The following is a 24,240-nucleotide window of genomic DNA, read 5'->3' as shown; positions in this document are numbered from 1 at the left end:
AACAACCTTGTGAGCTACAAATGTTTATCAAGGAGAGGAAGGAAATTATGCTTTAAACAGGAAAGATATCATTATGAACACTGAGGTTGTGAGGTCAAGTCCCACAAACGTTATTATTTTATCCATTCAAACTCAAATTCATTTCCCAACATGAAGGTTTATTTTCTGTTCCAAAGCCTTCGCCACAATGTCAGGATTAAAATTCTGGTAGAGAAAAAAAGGTCCTTTATGAAGCTGGGTATCAAACATTTTAAATACTTATCAAAACGTGTATGTATCAAAAAGACATAAGTCGACAACACATCTTTTATAACTGCCCTTTAGAACGACACAGATGGTGTTTTCTGATCTGATTCCCCTATCAACAGGACATCATTTTTCTTTCCCAACCTTAAACTGCCAGTTCGCCTCGTGGGCAGTGCCGAGGTGCAATTGAGTCAACGGACCCTCAAACTGCTCCCCAGGCGCTGTATAGCAGCTGCCCACTGCTCCTAATACTAGGATGGGTTAAATGCAGAGACTAAATGTTACTGTGTGCTGTGCCGTGTACAATACAATGTGGGACATTAAAAGCTGATTTACATTTACAACGGGACAAGACTTTGGTATCAGAAGCGTTCTGGTTTCTGTTTGTAGTCTGTAGTCCGAGTATTGACCAGTTATGTTTGAGGAGGCTTTGTTAGCATGCAGGTAAACAGTCTGTGTCGAGAGCAAATGAGGCTGAACACATTGACCGCAATGCAATCTTGGAACCCATCGGCTATCGTCTGATGATGATTTAACTTTCTGTTAATCTCTATAAACAGATATCTGCATATGAATGCAGATACAAAATCTGTTCGTAACGTCGTCTCTCAACTCCAACTCCATTCTCGAGTCTTAAGTTGCTAATCGGACTGTAACAATGACCAGCACACGGAAGAGATAGTCTTAGCCCAGATACAGGGACCCCAGAAATATTGGCTATTGTCCCCAGAGGCTAAATCGTCGTCAGACCGATAGCCGATGGCTTCCGAGACGGGACTCAGGATGTGAATCCATGTCTCCGATGTCAAAGTCCTGCACTTTGTATCGCCACCATGCACCCTAACTCCTTCCCAATGACTTCCATGCAGTACAAAAAGCCTTCACTGGAAAAAATGCTGCCTGTGAACATAATCCCATCAAAACCTAATTAGGGTTGCAGCATGTTTATATTCCAAAAATTAAGTATTGTGTTGGCACCAATATCATTAATTTATTCATTAATTTATTGCTGGTATAGTCAAATTAAAGTATATTGTGTCACAATTATTCCCCGAAAGAATACAGGGGACCTGGCCTGGTGTCCTCAGCTGTATAGCTTTGGCCCAGGTTATAACACATGTCTGGTGTACACATTTCAGCCAGTAAGCAGGTGCTTCTTAAAACTTATATCGAGCCAAATTAAGATGACATTAATCTGGTAATATTTGATAATCAGCTCTCTTCAAATCTCAGAGAAACTATACACGTGTCACCCCACACTGCTTATACTTTCTCCATATTTATCCATCTCAGTTTGAATCTGTAAAATCACAGCTCCACCAAAAACAACTGAGGGACATTTTGCATACTAAAACAGCAAGACCCAAAAATAAATACGCAATCCCCTTTTACAAGAATGGAGAAAAGATGTGAAGATGTGTTTGAGGATGCCTTCAGTGGTGTAATTCGTGTAATTCACTGACTGCCAAAACATTGCCAAACACCCACAGGGCTTGTTTGTATCTAATGATCTGACAATCTGAGGCTTGTCAGCGACTCTAAATTGCAAAACAAACACATTTGATGGTTTGAAAGCCAACTGTTTTAGTATTTTAAACCTTGAAAAAAGCTTTTTGAAATGTTTCCACCTACATTTCAGAAAACTATCCAAAGGTCCACTGCAGAATCAGACCAAAATGTGTGTTTTTGTGCAGAGATCTTGTGACAACTTCAGCTTGTAGGGATGGTGAGAGTTGAAGTGAGGTGAAATTTCCAGTTCATTGCATATATGTTGCATATACAGGGATGTTATGTATGTATGTACATTGATTCTTGCACTCATAAATCAAGGCTTGCCAATTAAAAGGAACAACCTGACATTATTTAACATAATAAGATAACCATCCATTAAAACAGTTCAGGTGTGGACTGAGGAAGCCACCTCAGCTCTACAGGACTGTTTTGATACCACAGACTGGGATATATTTGCTGAGGAGACAGATCTGGAGGGACACACAACGGCTGTCCTCTCCTACATAAACTTTTGTGCTGAAGGTGTGGTTGGGACAAAAACCATCAAAGTCTTTCCGAATCAGAAACCGTGGCTCAACGGCGAGGTGCGGACCCTGCTCAGAGCACGGGACTCTGCCTTTAAATCTGGGACCTCGCAGGAATACAAAGAGGCGCAAAAGAGACTGAGGAGGGGGATCAGGGAGGCCAAATGCAGATATAAAGAGCGCATAGAGGAGCACTTTCAGAACAATGACTCCAAGAGCATGTGGCAGGGGATAAAAACCATCACTGGCTACAAAAACAACTATACAGCCTCAAGTCCCACAGACAACACTCTTCCTGATACCCTGAATCACTTCTTCGCTCGGTTCGACCGGGAAAACAAGGAAACCAACATCCAGCCTGCACTAACTGAGAAGGACCAACCGATAAAGCTCCAACACCATCAGGTCAAATCCGTCCTGCGCCGAGTCAACATCAGGAAAGCGTCAGGACCGGATGGGGTCTCCGGACGAATCATTAAGGCCTGTGCAGACCAGCTAACAGGGGTATTTACAACCATCTTCAACCTCTCGCTTGAACAGTCTGTTGTTCCCACATGCCTTAAGGAAACCACCATCGTCCCTGTACCCAAGAAAACCAAAGTGAACTGCCTGAATGACTACCGGCCAGTTGCTCTAACCCCCATAATCACAAAATGTTTCGAGAGACTAGTTCTGTCCCACATTAAAACTGTCATCCCTGCCGATCTTGACCAACACCAGTTCGCTTATCGGACAAACAGATCGACGGATGATGCAATCACAACAGCTCTTCACGCAGCCCTTACACACCTGGATCACAACAACACATATGTAAGGATGCTGTTTGTTGATTTCAGTTCTGCTTTCAACACAATAATTCCACACAAACTGGTTCAAAAATTTAGCAACTTGGGCTTAGGCAGTTCACTGAGCACATGGGTGCTGGACTTCCTCAGGAACAGACCCCAGTGTGTCAGGATGGGGGACCACACCTCGGCCACTCTGAACCTGAGCACTGGAACACCACAGGGGTGCGTCCTCAATCCTTTTCTCTACTCCCTCTTCACATATGACTGCTCAACTATTCACCCCACCAACACCATGGTCAAATTTGCAGACGACACTGCTGTAGTAGGACTGATAACCAACAACAACGAGACAGCCTACAGGGAGGAGATCCAACATCTGACACAATGGTGTTCCCATAACAACCTGGATTTAAACACAACAAAAACAAAAGAAATGATAATAGACTTCAGGAGAGCAAGACGGGTGGAGCACTCTGCCCTCTGCGTACGTGGAGAGGTGGAGAGGTGCTTCACGGTGCTTCACGTACCGTGGAGCAAGATGGGTGGAGCACTCTGCCCTCTGCGTACGTGGAGAGGAGGTGGAGAGGTGGAGAGGTGCTTCACGGTGCTTCACGTACCTTGGAGTCCACATTTCGTCAGACCTCACCTGGTCCAAAAACATCTCTCATCAGGTGGGGAAGGCCCAGCAGAGACTCTACTTCCTCCGGAAGCTGAAACAGGCTCACCTTCCTCAACACCTGCTGATCAACTTCTATAGGGCAACCATTGAGAGCCTCCTGACCTACTGCTGCACTGTGTGGTTTGCTAGCTGCACAGTGGAGAACAGGAGGGACCTGCAGTGGGTGGTGAGGATGGCGGAAAAAGTGATTGGGACCACATTACCCCCCCCTCAGTGACCTATACACTGGTCGACTCTGTAAAAAAGCCAGCTGTATTTCCAAAGACCCCACCCACCCTGGACATGTACTGTTTGTTCCCCTTCCCTCCGGAAGGAGATACAGGACAATTAAAACACACACAAACGGACTACGAAACAGCTTTTACCCACAGGCTGTCAAGTGTGTAGAACCCCCCCCCCAAAGGCTGAGGACACTAGCTGCTGAACCATAATTTGCACTTTATGATGATCCACTTATTTATTGTTCTGTGACTGAATGTTTTAATGTTTGTTTTTCACTGCAAAGAGCTGCTAAACTGTTTTTCGTTGTTTTCAATGACAATGACAATAAAGTATCTATCTATCTATCTATCTATTATTTATTTGCTGCAGTATTTCCTTTAAAAAAACCAAACTGATTTCTTTTGTTTGACAGTCTCATTCCCTGAGAGAGACTCTGTCTAACCTTCATGCACTTTAGCTGCTATACCTCACTAAGTTCACCAGCTAGTCATTGACTTTGTCTGTGTGCTGTTTGGTGCTGGGCAGGTAGCATATTGTTTTGTTTTGGTTTTTGTCGAAAACAGCTGCCTGCTGCTTCTGGAAATTACACAAGAGTGAACCAAAACAGTCACATATTGATTGATGCAACTTTAAACCTTCACTCATTCTTCACTTGTTTTCCACTGGAACACTGTGGATGAGAGCCTCTGTTGGACTCCACTAGGGATGCATGTCGGCAGAGGCGATGGATATTATGTGAGGTGGGGAAAAAAGATAAGATGAGCCAATAAACAGTGGTAATCAGATTTGAGGCATGGATCACCCTGCCTGTCAGACCAAAGCCCCCTGCCTGGGATCATGTCTTTTATGTGAAACACAAACTGACAACATCATCTGGACTGCTGCTGATTTTCTATGAAGATTTAAAAATGCACAAGGGGAAAAATCTCTCAGGTAATCATGCCAGGATTTTTCTGTTTTCTTGAAAGAATAAAACATGAAAGCAACTTCAGGCTTAAATGGCAAATTGAAGAGATTGTTTGCTGATGCCATGTATGTATTATGCAGGGTTGACACACTGTACACCTGGAGAGTTTACCACCAAGAAGAGGCACCTAATGAATGCAAATCAGCAGAGCATTTCATGAGCAGCAGTCATGTTTCCTTTAGAGCCTGGATTTCCCTCTTCTGCAGAGTCCCAGATACACTGTAAAAAAAAAAAGGTGTAAAATAACGGAAATTTTCCGGCAGCAGGGGCGCCAGAAAATGTCTGTTAAAAAACGGAAAAATACTGTCCGTTAATTAAAGGGACTGTTTGTAACTTTTTAAGCGTATAAATGTACCGGGGCAGGACACATGTGCGCGCTCGCATATGCGCGCTCGCGTGTGGCCGGAGTCTCTCCTCCTCTGCTTGCTTGCCTTCACTGACACCGCACGTGTTCTCGCGTACTCGCTCCACCTCTAGACGTGAACGCGCGCTCACTCCTCACTGCAGAAGAGTTAGTTTAGCTCTGAGAATATCTAGTGAATACACAGTGGACGTTTGTGCAGAAATAAATGCTGCAGCTCCTCCAGACCAACAGAGGTTTCCCGTGTCTTGTGAAGTGACAGGGCGAGAAACGTTGTCGTCTCCGACCAGGTGCCGTTGTCTCCCTGTTCTCTCCGGCTGCGGGCGGAGACGGTAACGTTACTCGCTGCGGAGCCCCGCTGCCTCAGCCTGAGCTGAAGCAGGAAAAGCCAACACTAGGATCAGCAGTGATTCATGGAGAGACCTTCGTCTGGTCTGCTAACATTACTGCCAAGCAGCTGAAATATAGAGTGATGCTCGTTCATGTCTATGTAGAGCGAGCACAAGCGCGAGCCCGATGCTGACTTTTGTTGACTTCACGGCCACAGGTGTCGCTGATAACAAGCATTTCTGAAAGTTACAAATAGTCCCTTTAACATAAATAAACTATAAAAAAAAACAGTAATTATCTTTATATAATTAGCCTTTATTACTGTAATTTTACAAGAAATATTTACTTTTAACATATATTTATTTTTAGAATAGTCATACACCGTAAATTTCAGACCATTTACATGTAAATCACAAATGAAACATGTAATTTTACGTTGCAAAAGCCAAAATTTACACATTAACTCTCAGAAGTTTTGCAAAAAAAATCTGTATTTTTACAAGAAATATTTTTTATAATTCCATGAAATCCTTTTCTTCTAACATAAATTAATTGTTAAAATAGTCATAAACCTCTAAAAAACAGAATAATTATCTTTAAAAATGATCAAGAAAAGCTTAAACACAGATAATTACGATTGTGATTAAAAAAAATACTGTAAATCTAAGACCATTTACATATAAATCACAAATGAAACATGTAATTTTTAAAAAAAAATTCTGTCATTTTGAAATACAGATTTTTTTTTTATAGTGTACCTGGAGAGTTTACCACCAAGAAGAGGCACCTAATGAATGCAAATCAGCAGAACATTTCATGAGCAGCAGTTGTGTTTCCTTTAGAGGATGGATTTCCCTCTTCTGCAGAGCCCCAGATAGATTCCTCCCCCTCTCTCTCTCCCTGTCTGTCTGTCTGTCTGTCTGTCTCTCACTCCCACCCCTCTGTGCGCGCAGCACCTGTACTGCTGCTGCTGCTCCTCGTGCGTCAGACGATGGCAACTGATTCATTAGACCTTCCTCTCTCTCTGTCGGACTGGGTGCAGACCGAGTCGACCTTGCGAAGCTGGTACAGTGATCTCCTCCTGCAGCCTCTCCACTCTTATCTGCACGCGTTTATCTCAACAACAACAACACTGGAACAAACTTTTTTTCATTTTTACGCACAGGTTTCCCAATTTGGATAAATCAGCCAAGAACATCTCTGCTCCATCTCCATCTCCATCACAACAACTTCAAGAAGGATCATGCAGCACATTTATGTGGCTGTGATATTTTATGCTTATGGAGTCTCAGGTAAGTTCAGCAACTTCTCTCTTTTGACCAAAGTCACTGAAGCTTCAATCTCTGTCAATCATATCTGCTCCGATTGCTCTCAATGTATAAAGACAACTGCAAAGAAGTAGCCTTGAGGATATCTGAACATTATCCGGAATCTGCACTGATGACTGAAAAAAGGAAAGAGAGGTCGTTTTTACTTGGAGAATGATTTTAAGATTGAGAGATACAGATGTTTTTGTATTTTGTATTTTTTATGTTCCTTGTATTTGGGTTTTAAACACCAGGGAGGTGCATCAACGTTTTGAGGGGTGATGATGTGCCACCCACCCACTAACTGCATGCAGGGAGGATATTGTTAAATGATCTGGAGGTGGAAGAGATTGAGATCAGTGGGAGGCACCTCACAGGATGCTTGGTTATTCTGTAATGGGATATCCTCGGTTATAGAGTCTGTGGTTGTAAACACAGACAGCACCTCCTGTTTCACATTAATGTGCAGCAACAGCCTGCCTATAAAGATCTGTTTTGATGTGAGGTTGTTCAGTAGTGGATCTCGTCATGTCAGTATGTCAGATTTCTTGCCTTCTTGAAGCCTTTGTAATAGCTCATTGCATTGCATGATCAGTGCATCTATGACTACTGTAACAGTAAAGCTGTTATCAGTCACGGTCCAGTAGTTCTGTGTGCATCCTGTATGAGGGCAGCAGGGTTACAGGTCTGTATGAAGCCTGGAGGACCGAAGGTATCCACACGCTGGATTCAAACTGACAGCACTTCTTTACCGGGTCAGAACCTCTTACCAAGAGCCTTTCGGGTCAAAATATTGCGTGTAGTCCATAGAGCATAGGAGTTTTAATCCAGTGTGTGTATTTGTCCTCATAAATCGAGCGTTGGCATTTGAGCTGTAACACTAAATTGTGCACAGCAATAAACTCCATAGCAAGATATGCTATGAAGAATATAGTTTCAAATCCTGAGCAAAGATAAAGCCACAATTAATTAGATTTATTTTGGAGCACTTGAACCTGATGTGTGATTTAATCTTAAAGGTATAATTTGCAGGAATTGTCAAGAAAGAAAACAATGCACAGACATAAATAATCTCTCTCTATGACCCACTAGAAGTGTGTGGTGGTGTCTGTTTCTGCAGAGATCCTACCTGTATTTTCTCTTTTCTTCTTATTTTGCTTTGTTCGGGGCATTTCAGGGCATCAGCCAACCCCCTGTAACCTCCAGCCAATAACAGCATGCAGGGTGTGCAGCCAGTTCAGGTTCTTTGTCACACCCCTTGACGTCTGATTCTGAGGCACAAGTCCCCCTTTTGCTCTGTCGGCTACAAAGCCGGCCGTATTTGATGGATGAGGACGGGTTGTGTGGTTTTTCTGTGCATGTGCTCCAGTGTTCCCCCGGCTCCTCTGTCTCTCCTCTGCTGAGTGCTGAGTGCTGCTATGTCAGTTTGAGTTTGACCGAGAGCAGCGCTGAGCCACAGCGGACAGAATGAAGCCTGCCCTTCGGCTGCAATCATTCAAAATCCGGCAACTCGGCACCTTCCTGCAGGGTTGTGCAGAGGGGTTTGGAGTTGTGGTCGTGTGTAACCGCCTGAAACAACTGATTCACTGCTTTGTCCTCACTGACGCCGCTCCTTCTCTTCATTATCTTCATATCTTCATCCTTGACAATCACTACTCTCTCTCTCTCTCTCCCTCACTCGTTTACCAATAGCAACCAACAACTGTTACATATTATACCTTTAAGTGATAATTGCTTTTTTTTAGTTTGACCAGTTTAGCCTTGTGCTTTATATTCATGATGCTGTAAGGCACTGGTCAAGACAGGAATCTGTTGCATAAATGCATTCCAGCTACTCTAGAACGAGGCACCCAAGATCTGTGGAGAAAAACACAATTCATAACAATTCATAACTGTCCGTCCCGTGTGTAGCCTTGTGAAAAATTGACCTCCGCAGGCGGAAGCAACCAATTAAGATTTTATCTTTTATGTTGTCACAGATGATAGGCCACTCTTCAGAAGCTCACAGAGTTTTATGCCCTAAAGAGCTCTTGGACCCCGATTCACAGCCAGTCTGCTATCAGCCGCTGCTGAGCCTGTGGTTTTTGTGATGCACCTGCTGGCTGTAGTCAGTCCTTAATCAGCTTCTGTTCAGCACACTCAGCGTGTTGAATCGGAGTCAGTCGGTGAGAGTGAGTCTGTCTAAGTGGCTGCACAGCTTAGCAAATTATTATTTCCATTCATTTAGTGTGCGAAGAGCAGCTGAGGAGGGATCCCCTCATGCAATAGATGTCATATGTACAGAGTAACCAACATGAAGAATATGGTGACTAGTGCCAGCAAAGACATCCTAGTTTGAGTTTTTTATAAGACAGATTCTTATTTCATATTCCATGCAAGATGGATAACCAGTGGTGTAAAAATATTGAATATTTATGGACGATCTTCAGTGCAATGAAGGTCAAACTAAGTTCTCCCACGAGGGCAATGAAGTGTATTTGAAATGTTAGTTTTGTTTTGTCTTTCCATGATGCTTTTTTAAATTTTTTAATACAGATGAGTAGATATTTCCTCTTACACCTGAACACAACTTCAGCAGTTAGCTGGCCATCAGCTAACAGTGTGTTTGTGTGAAACTTTTAAGTGAAGATGCAAAGCATTTGGTTCAGTGTCTTTGTCGGCACTAGTCAGCATACAGCCAACAGTACAGGACCTGAAACATGAAGCCGGTGGCCCAACAGCCAAATGTCAGCTTGGTGTGTCAGGGCCCTTAAACAGAGCAAATATGCGGTTTAGCAGTTTGTTTGAAATATAAATGACACTTTTGCTGTCTCAGGTGGACTGAATATTTGGACCATACATGCAATTATGAGAATATTTGAACTGCAGCGCTACATATTAGGAACATATTGCACTTTTAAATTATGTAATCTGTACTGCACCTGTTGTACATTTTCCATTTGTGATATTATTCGACTTGCAGTAAAGCAGAAACAGTTAAATGTCAACTGCTGCACAGTGATCCAACACCTCCTTTTTTTCCTTTCTAATCTTATAGCTTTATGATCTGTCATGTCCCCCTTAACTCCAACAATGTGCAGTATCTGCTGGTTGAGAGTGGATGCCTTTGCATCAGTATTAGTGTTTGCTCTTTCGTGCTGAAAATGTTATACTTTGACTGACAAACTTTATTAGGGATGTAACAATGGGGACTTTCAGATCCACAGCTCTGGATATGATTCATATCACACTGTTGGACTGTCTTCATTATTTCTTGTATGTGCGCATATTTTTAATGACGAATATTTTTTTTACCAAAGCTGTTGGTTTTTGCTACTTTTCTTCACTAATCATAAACACATCATCTGTTTCCTGCTTGTGTATTATGTGATCCCAGTGCTGTCATCTGCTGAGATGGAGTGAGATTTAGACTGAATTGATTTGGCTTGGTGCCTCCCACACATTAGAGGATGTCTGGTTTGAAAAATAATTCATATTTGCTAATAATGAACGCGTTCATACTCAAGGGAAGGGTGATTTATTTGCCATTTTTTCAGCAGACCTCTCAAATCATGCTTTCCATCTGGCTTGGAGACAGAGTTGCCATGGTGTGAATCATTACTGTCAGGTGGGAGCTTCACAGTTTAGTAGCAGTGGCAGCTCTTGACTGTAATAATCACCATTGTAAACATGATGCCTAAGCCAATAATGGATCTTTTGTGCTTTAATTCAACATCATATCACTTTAGAAGTGTGCACTGCACATATGAACAACAAATAGTCTTAATAGAAAAATAAAAACATATCAATCAGAATAGGCTTAGATGTAATATTTTACGGTTGGATCCTGAGTTTTGTGACAAATGGTAAAAGGTGTAACACATTTCATTTCTTAACTCTTACAGATATTTTTTTTTGCTTCAGTTAGTGATTTCCCAGAAAGACTTTCAACAAGAGTGGGTGTAAAATTCTAACATTTCGCTTTTGTTTTTTTAATGAGCAGAGTCGTAAACCTCTAGTGACAGACAAAACAGAGCATATTTATGAATATTCATTGTAAGTAAGAGAAGTTGTGTTTTTATGCCTCTGTGTTGGCGACGTCCATGGAGGTGCATCCGAACCATTTGGAACAAACATCAACTTGAATACTTAAGAATGAATTGTTTAGATTTTGTTAATCAAAGGTCACTGTGACCTCACAAAACACGTTTTTGGCCATAACTCAAGAATTCATATACTAATTATGACAGTTTCATACAAATGTCTAACGGGATAAAATAATAGAGTGATGACATTTTGAACAGACATGGATGTAAACTGCAACTTGACTGGTTGGTGGAGGCATACAACATATATTTTAATAATTATATTTTTTATTATTTGAAAATGTGTGTTATGTGACTTTAAGTTCATGAGAACAAAATGAGAATGAATGAGTTTGTTGTTAAACAACAAAAAATATTTTCTCAGGCATCGAAACTAGTACTTGTAAACTTTTGTTCCTTTTCCAGTAATTACAAATACATTATTGAAGTGTTTTTATTGCTTTGCTTTACTAGTTACTGTAGGTACAAAACACATTGAGTGTAGTGAGATATAAAGAGGTATTCTAACTTTGGGCTGTCAGTCAAGGATGAACGGCAGTCATGTCTTCATGAAAAATGTAACATGCTCAAGAAACACACCCGTAAATGTAGCTGCAGTGGCTGATGCCGATTTTGATATTTGTAAATATGGATTAGCGACTTATAGCTGCTGTTTGCATTTTTTTATGCAAACTTGCCAAAATCAGAGTACACATACTTCACCTATACTTCCAAGGTGCATGGAGAATGGAAAAAGTCTGAAGAGGTCAAAACTCCAGCAACACTTGTAGTATAAAGAACAACTTTATTGTGACACCAACGCGTTTCGGTTTGTGGCCCTCGTCAGGGTCATCATGAAACACATTACTAAGTAGTTTTGTAGCCTAAACCTAACCAAGTCGATCTTTTCCTGAACCTCTGTAGTTTTATTTTGAAAAGACGTGGACAGAAATTAACTTTAACATTTAACATTTTGGTCCATTAACGGGAGAAGTGCAACTAAGAGTATTAAGTTTGTACAGAATAGGCATTAACCCAAAATGTGACTATTTGATGTGGCATACTTTAAAAACACTTTAATTTAAAACCTTTTGATAAAGTGATATAGAAAAAATGGGAAGAACAAGATACGTAAAAATATACATTAGGAAAAATCATTAGAGTACCATTACTAAACCACAAAAGTGGGAGATATTAAAGAACAACTATAAAAACTCATTCATGCCCCCTGGAAATAAACTTTTGAAATAGAAAATCCAAAATGCTTTTCTCTTTTTCCTGAGAAAATTGACATTACCACCTCTTTGGCTGGACTTAATCACCTCTATTCCTATAAATAAAGATGAAATGTGGTGTTGCTTATCATTGAATCTTCTTGCAACACGTCGTTCCTCTTAATGGAGCTCCTATGTTTAGTGATAAGTTCTTTAAGGGAACGGGATCACAAACCACAACGTGTTGGTGTTACAATAAAGTTGTTTTGACCTCTTCAAGTTATTTTAAAATCAGAAACACTACCACATACTTTAGTATGTGGTAGTGTACAGTAGTTCAGTATTGCCCCAACTAATTGGTACAGCTTTCTTCTTTTTTTATTGTGATTTATTGTGCTTGGAGGCATGTCTGATCATGCTGAGGATTCATTATGTATTACAGCTGAAGTTATTACTCTGTGCTGTTCACCACATGGTGATTGTTTTGGATTGAATCAGTATGTGTGCTGCCAAGAGCAAGAAGCATTAGGAAATGTTATCATTTAGGTGATGAAAAGCATGGGGTTTTGATTGAAAAAATACTGATAACTGGAGACACAAGTAAACAGCGCAGAAACGTTTTCTTGATTTAATGGGATCCTGAATTTTTTAAGAACGAGCTGTAATGCACGGAGGTCAAATGCAGACAGAAACAGGTCATACAGTCTCTCAGGGCTCGGCAGGATGATGAATTGCTTATCATCTTTGAATAAATGTTGCATAAAGAGCATTTATATTCATGTCGCAAATCACTGAGAGTCAAATTTAAAATTATTAAATCAGGTTCTGGTGTTTCACTATAGAGGGAAGACTTAATTAGAGACTCATAAACTAAAATGAGGTGGTATATTCAAATTACCAATGTTAACAACTCAAAAATGTGTCATTGACCATGCAAGCATCCCAAGCTCTTTGTGGCCACTTCCTGATGCCTCTTCTTTATGTTTGAAAGGCCAAATGCATGTATGTGAAGTGATATCTTTAGTTTATTTCCCACAATCGTAATATGTACTCGTGTGGGCATTAAAGGTACTGCCCTCAAATGGTTCCAGTCATATCTGTCAATAGTTTTTCAGTACACATAGGCGAATACCTGGGGGGTTCCTCAAGGCTCCATTTGGGCTCTAAACCCCTTTTTCAATGTATATGGTGCCCTTGGGGTCCATTTTTAAGAAACATAATGTTCTTTTTCATTTTGTTGTTGTTTTGCTGATGATGTACAAATCTATTTGCCTATTAAAAACAAATAATGAAGATTTATTGCAGCCTTTGTTGAACTGTTTAAATTATATCAGAACTTGGATTAATCTAAACTTCGTTAATCTTAATGAAAATAAGACTGAGATCATTATGTTTGGACGACCTGACCTATTGAATAACTCTGTTGGTATTCTTGGCCTCTCACAATCAACCATTTGTTAAAACTCTTGGTGTGATTTTTGACAGCTTCATCAAATTTGAAAAACAAATTAGCTCATTTGTCAAAAACAAGGCCAAGGTAAAGGCCTATCTGTCTCCCAAAGATCTTAAGAGAGTTACCCATGCTTTTATTACCTCTTGGTTAGACTACTGTAATTATTTGTATGTGGATGTAGAACAGTCGTCTCTTCATCAGCTGCAGTAAGTGCAAAACACAGCTGCTTGCCTTCTCATTGGAAAAAGAAAATGTAATCACATATCACCAGTTTTGGGCTCCCCCTCCACTGGCTTCCTGTCAGTTTCCGGATTGATTTTAAGATTTTATTACTTCGTTTTTAAGGTTTTAAATGGGCTGGCACCACCTTATCCAGCAGAACTATCGCATCTTCATACTCCAGTTAGAGCACTGAGGTCGACCAATTAGATGCTCCTGGATGTCCCCAGTACTAGACACAAAATAGAGGCGACCGAGCCTTTGCGGTGGCCGCCCCTAATCTCTGGAATAGACACCTTTTTCATATTAAACAGCTCAGACTGCAGAATCATTTAAATTGCTGCTGAACACCCACCTCTTCTCGCTGGCGTTTCATTAAGTTTATCTTCTGTTTGTGCTGCAACTCTTCTACTGCTATTATGTGCACAATAGGTTTATTTGTTTTTACTCTGTTCTTATTGGTGTTTGCTTTGTATTCATTTGTATTATGTTCATGTTCAGCACTTTGGTCAACTGTGGTTGACGTACTACATAAATAAAGTTTAACTTGAAAAATCAGGGATGACGGCTTAAGGTACAGTTACCTTTACTTTGAATTTCTAATTAAAGACCAAAAGTGAGAAAATATGTAAATGGGAGAAGTTTGCTGGCAGAAATCTACTTAGGTTTAGGCAACAAACCTTATGTTTAGGAAAAAAATCATGGTTTGGGTTAAGATAACCCTTTCTTGCAGAAAGGCCTGATGCAAACTTCTCCCAAAGGGCAGAAAATGTGAGAAATGATAGATCAATAATTGAGCATGAAAACTGTAAATGCCTCATAGAAAATGAGGAGAATCATAAATTATATTCTGTTCTTAATTGGGTCCAGTTCAGATAGCTCTAATGGGCTTCTCAATGCCCTATCTCCTGTATTTTGAACCATGAAGCATGAATAAGGAATGTTAATAATCAGGACAGGGTGAAATGAGGGAAGGAATAATTTCCTCTTCCAGCTTTCTTGGCATCTGTTTTACATTCACCACATTCGTCAGTCTGTACTGTTTGTTCTGCATAATTTAGACTCTTAAGTAAAGTAAAAGTAGCCATACAAGACTGTTGATTGAGGAGACGTAGCAGCTCATCATGTACCGCAAAAAAGAACAGCTCCCTCCCTGAAGCACTGATTGAGCTCTTTGATGGGGTTTTGGACAAATGGATAGAAATGTTTCCTTAATGAGATGCACAAACTCCACATGTTAACTAAAAACCTTTGACAAGGGCTCTCAGTGTGTCTCTGATAAAGACGAGTGGTAGAAATGTAACATTCATAATGATACTCTTGGATGTTCTGCTTTATTTGTAGCACTCAATGTCACGGAGGAGAAGGCAGCGTGCCCCCTTGGATATTTCCCCTGTGGCAACCTGACCGTGTGCCTCCCTCAGCTCCTGCACTGCAACGGCATCGATGACTGTGGAAATCAGGCGGATGAGGAGAACTGCGGTAATTGATTTTCTACTTGAACAAATGTTTGCGCTGCTGTTTGACCCCATGTTGCGATTTACCAGCTCTGTAGGGCACATACAGTAAATAATAGATGATACACTGAAAATCAAAGTTTCCAGATGAACTCTTCTAATTCTAAACAGTAAGTTTACACAGAGTCCAATCCTATTTTGAGTAAGTAAATTACTATATATACAGTCACTTTATTATACAATCAATTGATTCTTGTCCTCGTCAATAGTGGTCATTGTTACCCTGCCAATGTAGACATTACAAACAAGAGTAGAAAAGACCACATTTTTACGTAACCAAGGTAAGGTTTGGGGAGATGAATGAGAATCAGGGAACAAGGATTAATGATGGAGGGATGAAATGGGGTTGAGCACAAAGGGATGAGCAGATGGTTGAATAGAAACTGATAATACGTCAGGGAGTGAGACTCAGCGTGGGGGGCTCGTCTTGATGTGGCTTTGTGGCTGCATTGTCCCCCCTTCCCTTCCTGTTATGAGATTGTTGTGCTATTGTATTGACCGTAGACTGTATATAAGAAGTGGACGTAGTCACCGTGACATCACCCATTGGTTTGTGGACTGACGTTTTGAAGTCTGGAGTTCGTTGTTTTGGCCATCGCCATCTTGTTTTTTTGCAACCAGAAGTGACACAAGAGGGTGGAGCAAAGTAACAGACAACTCCCAGACCGGACAATGCCCTAAACCATACCCTACTTTATGGTCTATTTGACTCCAAATTCTGACCATAATTTACTAAATGAACATCATGCTGTATTGAAGAAGACTTGAAACTAGTGATTGAGACCATAAACTCATGTTTACAATGTTTACTGAGGTAATAAATCAAGTGAGAAGTAGGGTCATTTTCTCATAGACTTCTAGACAGTTACACTTTCTGGCTGGCTATTAGAAAGAATGCAAGTTTTAGGCACTTCTGCATTGGCGGGGTCGGAGAGCCAGTAGTCTTCTGATAACCACAGGTTTGAAGGTGAAGTCGGGTGTCTGGGTTTTAATGCACTTGTTTTAATTTGTGAAGCATGCATGTTCAAAGTAAAACAAAGTTTGATGTTGCTCTTTAAGTTTAGCTCAATACCTCAAAATGTATTTATTCCAAACAAGGCAATCTGTCCCAACTGACACAAAAACCTGCATTTGATAAACTACTAATGTACATATACAGAGTAATCCTAACAGTGGCCCTCTTTATACTGCATGCTCAATGATCAGTTTTTGTATATGCTAATTTGCTTCCATGTTGTGCCTCAGAGTTCTGTGGGGTCCAGTTTTGCAAACCCGTAACCACCCTGTAACCGTAAAGCTTAGTACTGGAACGAACCCAACCTGTACCCATAACTAAATGGGCTCAGAGCTTGTGGCTGGCGTAGGCAGTGTTGATAAAACCATCTTGCATCAGGGTACTGTGAGGGCACAACAGCCTGGTGGAATGAACAAATGATTATTTTTTTTAAAAACATCACAATGCAGATAGCATGATTTCAATGGATTATGTTTACTTGTGGTTCCGCCATATCAGTAACTCATTGCAACTCATTAGTTTCACTCATATCTCCAACATCCAGTGTATTTTTGCACAGCAGGCCCATTGTGACCTTCATTAGTTATGCCACAGCACCAAGATTGCACAGCAGATGTACTTTTCTACATGCTGGTGAGCTGTTCTAAAGCTGTTCAATTATATTGAGATGAATATAAAAGACTGCTATTTATGATTTTCTCTTCCATACATCACCCACAGCCCTTACCTATACCTAAAATAAAATGTGTTTTTTACCCGTTACAAAAGACTTTTAGCCCAATTACCCAACCTGGTGAAGGTGACTATAGTGTAACTAGTATTCAGAATAGATACAGAATAAATTTATGAATTTATGCATGACTCAAAGGGACTTTGTGCCAATAATAACAGCGTTATTATTAACAAAATAAAAATTCACTTTCAATCCAAAGAGCACCAAATATGACAGGTAACACTTAAAAATGTTGGTTTGTGAAAACTGGCTCATGCATGACTGATTTCCTGAATTCATCCTGAGGAGACGATAATCAATCATGACTCCTACGCTGAAACCGAGGCATCTTATAAAACAGCTGTCAAATTATAATACATGGCAGTTATGACTTCCGTCCGTTCCCCAGGCTTAATTTAGTCGTCCCGCAGGAAGGATTGTGATAAGTTGGCAGCTTTGTGTCCAGTAAGTGCTATTGGTTTATATGGTCCTGTTCTGTCTCCATTAGTACATTGCTGGCTAACACAGTGTTAAATGACAGAAATTTACACTATAATCAATGGTCCTTTTATTCCACTCAGAGATGTACCTACAGTACTGTAGCTTGGTGTTGACTGTCTGACTAAAACACAGCTCTTAACTTCAGTGGAAGACAAAGCTGCAGTGAAACTCCCAGAGAGGGACCAAAAGCTACCAATTCATGTAATCCATTAATCATACCTTGAAGTATCTACAATCTGCGGCATGAATATTAACCGATGTCACACTCTCCAATTTAGGACCTGGAGTGACAAGTGACAGAATTACACGGAATGGCAGCAATGTCCTTGTGGAAGAGAATTAATCAGTGAAATCAGGTTGCTGCAGCTCGCTATAGCAAAACAGTTGACACTGGCAGTAACTGTGAATGACAGACTAAACCTTTGCAACAAGATCCTCAGTATCTGCCCACCTCTCACACACCTGAATTCATATCTATATATTAACAATGGGGGACAAAATTGCTTGTGTGTAATGTGAAAGGGGTCACTCTTACGGATACATACTTGCCAACATTCAAAACCTTCGTTAAAAATAGGGATTTCACACCAAAGCAGGGGGAGTTTCAGAGACTTTGTTTCCTGCATTCTGGTGACTTTTAAAGGAGGAAAATAACAAAATAATAAGTACACTGCAACAGCATTGTTATGTTAAATGGACCTACTTTTAAAGAACAGGAAAGAAAATTGAATAATTCGCCCTTCTGGCGTGAATTTGTGTGAATCTCTGGCTTAAACTAATATTCATCAGTCTTAATTCGTTCATTCATTTTCTGCCCCTGCTTGAGTATTTCTTTCTCTTAGTACTCTTCATTTCTCTCTCCTTCTCTCACTCACTGAATGCCCTTTCAGACGCAATGTAACAATGGCACCACTGCGCTCTGAAACCCATTTTTTCCAATGGCTTGCACCACAGCATGATGACTTTCCACTGTGGCGAGCAAAGCCCAACTTTGTGCGCTGCATGCTGTAATGTGTGGCGAGTGCAGCTCAAACTGCATTGTGTCGCGAGCAGCTCTCTTCTGCTGGGAAACGACATTTGTTGTAGCTCTATTGTCGTCCGGGGGAAAACAGTAGGGCTTTTACACGATCTACAATGCCAGGAAGAGGTTGAGATAACGAAAAAAAAAAAATTGTGTGAAAATTTGCCATCAATTTGGAGAAATATGGGAGAATTGTGACCCCCCGAGGAAACTGGGATGATACTTATCACCTGAATCTGCTTCTCTCTTCAGCGCTAGGGAGCGTTTTAGCATCTTTCAGCTCATTGTTTTGCTTTTAATGGCTGCAACTTCAGCGTTTTGATTGACTCTCATGGCTCTCTCCAGCATCGTTTCCAGTAAAGGAGAGTTACTGTTGGATTTGTAGTCATCTGGAGGACATAAATATGACGTTAAGTGAATGCTAATGTTACTTCATATCTTTTAGATTTGTAAAAAAGCCACTGTTTGGTCATCATATTCAATTTACAAGTTGATAAAATGTGTTTTTGGCTTGTTGCGGTGCCCCAGTGGCCACAAAAAAAAGCAATTACTGCAGGTGTAATTGGCATAACCCCTAAAGTCACATTAGTGTAAAACACATCTACCTCTAACCTTTAAAAGGGAATTAACTGAAATATCCAGGAAACCGGTAATATATCACTACATGAAATATGATTAATAATACTAGTAGTACCCTTTTGGTTTGAGAATGAGGCTTTTACAGCATGTGCTTCTTCACTTCTGAAAACTTGAGTTATGCTTTTGCTATAATTTTATTCATTTCAATACTTACTTTTCATTCATTCATCAGCAGAAGTAAAGGTTAAAATGATTAACAAATGTACCTTTAGCAACAAAGTTTTGAAAAAATGTTCTATTCTACTGTATGCTATACACATCGGCCTCTAACTCCAGACCTTCTGGATATTACTCTTGTCAGGAGGAAGACATTGCTCACCTCAGAGTTTTAGGGACACTGATAAAATGCTCTCGGGACAGTTCGACTGTCACTCTCGTTTTCAAGTGCCACTGAACAAAACACCAAGCCTCTAATTCCCTCTGGATAAGTGTTACAAGTGTACATCAATCTCTCTAGGAGTGCAAAATACCAAATAACTCAAATCCTTGAAGCTGCAGAAACAAATCAGACATAAAACAAGTTGTTGAATTGTTTTTCATTCCATCTTTCAGGCGGACAGATCTATCAGGCTACATTTTGGTGTCTGGTTGAGCCAGCATATTTTAAAAACAAAAGAGCCTAATGGTTTCTTTATTCCATCATTTTGGAGGTGTTTCAACAATGCAGACAGCGGAGATCTCTCACACTGCCTCCCTCATAAACTCCTGCTGAAAATAGCAGCCTGCCTCAGGGGTGTGGGAAGCAAAAAAAGTTGTGTCCCACTTGAAAACTAAGCAGATCAAGATTATACACACACAACATCTGATCAACTTAGACTGAACTACCCGACCATATATAATTATGACCACCTCATCCAGCTAAAACATTAAAACGCTGATTAGTAGTGCATTGGAACACTCGCTCAGGGGGAGTTCTGCCACCGAACGCACACTTTTACTTTTGATACTTTAAGTACATAAGCTACCAATATTTTTTACTTTTGCTTAAGTAAAATGATGAATAGGTAATGCTCCATGCTGGATATTTAGTAATGTGCATTATGTCAGTGTGTTTTTTTTTTACTATTATCTCTATTTTCGCTTTGGCTCTCCATTTTGAGATCTGGATGGTCATTTCAAGGTCTGGAAGCAGGTTCACAATGACAAATAGTGCTCAGTAAAGTGTGGTTAATGTGTCGAGCACTAGTGTATCATAGTATTATATAGTAGTACCATATTGACAGAAATGCTTCAGGGCTTGGTGATGAATCCTCCTGCTGCTGTATTCAGAAAGTCTTCAGTGTGCACTTTGACTCAAAGAGTAGGTGTAGTTTTTTGTGACTGAAATATCCACAACAGTGAAAATTGTCTTTCAAGTGAGACTTTGACTTGCCTCGGGTAACCTTCATATATACAAGAGGTAGTCACAGTCACAGACTTCCTTTACAACATAATGCAATACAATACAACCCTGAAAAACGTACTGTCTTTGTGGAGCTTGTACAAGTTTTATTTGGAAGGTATTGATTTAACCTGGGTTCAAGGCTTCAGTTTGTGGTGGTTTTGTAAAGGATTCAATTATATGGTCTTTGTTTTTTAACCACAAGAAGCTTTCCTTATGCAAAGCTGTGGGCTGTTCTGTGTTTCAAGATAGCAAATGTGAAAATGTTTTTTTTTCATTTGTCACCAATGGTAAAACAGACTGATCTTTTAAATTTTTCAGATTGTTAGACACCCATTTGAAACATGTCCCATTTTTGACCAAGCAAATATTTACACTCTTTCTTACTCTCCAAATCTCCTTGTTGGAGCATTATCTGTAGGTACTCCTTTATTATAGCTGATTTGTGATTTGTTGTTTTTTGAATCAGTTAATTTTAATGAGTTTTCTGCTAACCAAGGTAGCCGTTAGCTGTCTGATGCTGATATGTTGCTTGTGCATCATTCTAAGAAGCTAGCTGTTATTTTACTGTTGGTCCAACGTTTTGTATGTTCCCAGAAGTAAAAGTCCTATTCATTTTTGTCATGAATTTTATGTGTCATGTCGACAAGTGGTGCAGTGGTTAGCACTGTCGCCTCACAGCAAGAGGGTTCCGGGCTCTCCGTGTTAGCGTTGGGTTTTCTCCGGGTTCTCAGGCTTCCTCCCACAGCCCTAAGGTTAAGGTTAATTGTTGACTCTGAATTGCCCGTAGGTGTGAATGTGAGCGTGAATGGTCGTCTGTCTCTATGTGTCAGCCCTGTGATAGTCTGGCGACCTGTCCAGGGTGTACCCCGCCTTCGCCCAATGTCAGCTGGGATCGGCTCCAGCTCCCGCTCGACACTGAATAGGATAAGCCCTTATGTGTTGTGTTACATGACACAGTTGAAGCACTTCTCCGGCTTAAATCAGCATGGAACTCTCCCGGTTCAACTCATCAGTTCAAAAGAGAAAATATTATATTATATTATATATAAAAAGTCAAAGGTACAAGCTTGTGTACATAATAATTAAGCCAATTACGAGTACCATGGTGCATTTCGGTAAAAAACATCCAATCACCAAGCTTAAAATTCTGTCATATGTGCTGCTAACGTATTTCTGGGCCAATTTTGGTAGAATTCAGAAACTATGGCGGTGTGTTTTGTTAACAACTGCAACAACAAAGCGTTATGAATTAATTCTGATTTGTGCCTTCGACTGGTTTCTTCTCCATACTGTAGCAAGAGTGCCGATGCTCATGGGTATTGTATTTAAAACCCTTTTTTTTTCAGAAACAGAGTTGAAATAATTGAAACTGGTGATCATTATGCGGCAGACTGCTGTGTTTCAGCTCGCTGCAGAGTCGTGCACCGACACACACAGTAATGGCAGAAGAGACAGGTTGAAAAATAATGACTAATTACTGTTCCTGCTGTTTGGGGATTAAGGGGTTAAAAGGGGAAATCAAGTGAAAATTAGTATTGGCATTGGTGTGATATTACTGTAGATTATATTCAAAGTGTATTACAAATGTTGAGCCCTATGACAAGAAATAAATTAAGAGCTCTAGTGATGATATTGAATGTTAAACTCTGACTTCATCATTGTTCATCTCAGTCTCATTTCTCTCTCCGCCATGTTTGCATAAGAAGAGAAGCTGATATTAATTTATCACAGCAGTGGCTGATCGTGTAACATCTTCTTATCTAATTGTGCCCTGAGGTTTAATTGATGTCGCCGCATTTGCAAAGCATGCTAAACTTGATAGCTATAGGATGCTTTAGGCGCTTTAGATTTAAAACCTGATAGCTTGCCTCCCAATATGATTGCTTCATCAGCCAGAAAGTTGACAGAAAGAGATACCATATCAGTGTCACGAGATAGGCTGAGAAGATACTGAGTCTGATGTTATCACTGCTGACAAGAGAGCAGTAATTGTGGCTTACCAACAACTTGACAAAACAGGCTGAAATAAATAAATATAACATCATCTGCTTTAATTCACAAAAAACACTCCCACGTATCTGCGTCAAATCTGAACTGCTATTATCAAAATAACTCATCTAATGGTTTAGAGCACATTTAAAAGCCCCCCGATTATTATTAATGCCTGCTTTTTCGCCCACAACCGTCCTTATTTAACCTTGACTCTGTTCACTGCACTGTGTGGCAGGCTTCCAACTGATAAATAACTGAAAGCCAAGTGACCTGGAAGTTTGTGCAGACGCCGGGGGAGGCAGAGAGAGGAGAGAGTTTGAATCAAAACTGCAAATATAGGTTTATGCACCATAAACGGATGTGTTGCAGGACGTGTTTAAAAACATTATCAAATCCCCCTTTGTCCTTTTCTATTTTTAAGTAACGTCAGTGGGAAAATGACGTAGATTCTCATCAAGAACTCGTCCTGATCTGGCCGCTCCCTGTCAAGATTTTCATGCACATAATCCTATTCCTAACAGGACTCTGAGAAATCTCTTAAACATCACAGAACATTTAAGCAGCAGGGGGCTGCAGTGCCATATGTCACTTGAAGGGAAGGTGTAATGTGTCAGTTTTCTGTGTGTGTGAGTGGTGAGTGTCTGTGCATGGATGTGTTTGAAGGCATGTGGGTGGATGATAGTTCCCTATAGCTTTGATGAAGAGTATAAAAGAGAATGAACAAAGTTTCACAAAAGGAGATAAGAGGAAAAAGCTCTAAGTAGTTTGAAACCCTCTGAGACCCACTATTGACCCCTTTTTTATTTTTAGGGGGAACAGAGGGTCTTTTGGGGGAGATAGTAGGTCAACACTATATGTCACATAGAAGTGATGTACATCATCTGAAAGCTGTGAGCCTGAGGATTAATGTGAGATGCAGCTCAGTATCAAGTTGTTATAGTCACGGATGTTGTGGCAATTTTTGGTTTGATACCATTTGTTACAATGATTTGGTGCTAAATCTTACCATTATTTACCACTCAAAAATGTATAAAATGGTCACTAATCCCTCCAAAATACCACATTAAGACACCAAGACCTTGAGGAACACCATAGAAAAAAAAAAACTTTTGACATTTTGAGGTGTCCTCTGAATGCTCTAGGTCTGTAGTTTGTGGCTGTAAAGTTTCATGACGCTGTGATTATCATAGAGGTGACCACAGGTCATTTTATACAGTGATGTCAAGTTTAAAAAAATGGTCTCACTACAATGAAATGGCTACTATGGGGACTAACATCATCACACATGGATACGATGGGCTCATTGGATCCACAGCTTTACAGTCATACCCAATTTATGTAATTCAAAGACTGTTTAGGGACCCCAGTATGCAGAAATACTCAAACACAAATTAGCACATTTATACTGCATTCAAAAAACTGCATGTTTTTTGCCCCAAACTGTGATTATCATAAAGTGGGCATGTCTGTAAATGGGAGACTCGTGGGACCCATTTTTATTCACATATTTTGAGGTCAGAGGTCACAGGACCCCTGTGAAAATGGCCATGCCAGTTTTTCCTCGCCAAAATTT

General features: G+C 40.3%; 1 protein-coding gene across 4 annotated transcripts in view; it reads left to right on the top strand.

The window, feature by feature from the left end:
* Positions 1-24,240, top strand: part of rxfp1 (relaxin family peptide receptor 1) — an 84,348-nt gene that overhangs the window by 15,638 nt on the left and 44,470 nt on the right. For 2 of the 4 annotated variants that reach the window (XM_074649150.1, XM_074649151.1), the window contains exon 2: positions 15,231-15,368. Coding sequence is in view for 2 of the 4 variants with exons in the window: in XM_074649149.1 (XP_074505250.1) it covers positions 6,873-6,921; positions 15,231-15,368 (187 nt within the window). In the remaining 2 variants the exon portion in view is untranslated. Of the gene's footprint in view, positions 1-6,557; positions 6,922-15,230; positions 15,369-24,240 lie in introns of those variants that run through there. The other 2 variants (XM_074649149.1, XM_074649148.1) reach the window with 2 other exon arrangements.

This window comes from Sebastes fasciatus, chromosome 10 (assembly GCF_043250625.1).
Source record: "Sebastes fasciatus isolate fSebFas1 chromosome 10, fSebFas1.pri, whole genome shotgun sequence".
Lineage (NCBI taxonomy): Eukaryota > Metazoa > Chordata > Actinopteri > Perciformes > Sebastidae > Sebastes > Sebastes fasciatus.
The sequence above is the reverse complement of the archived record's forward strand: the minus strand, read 5'-3'. Positions and strand labels throughout refer to the sequence as shown.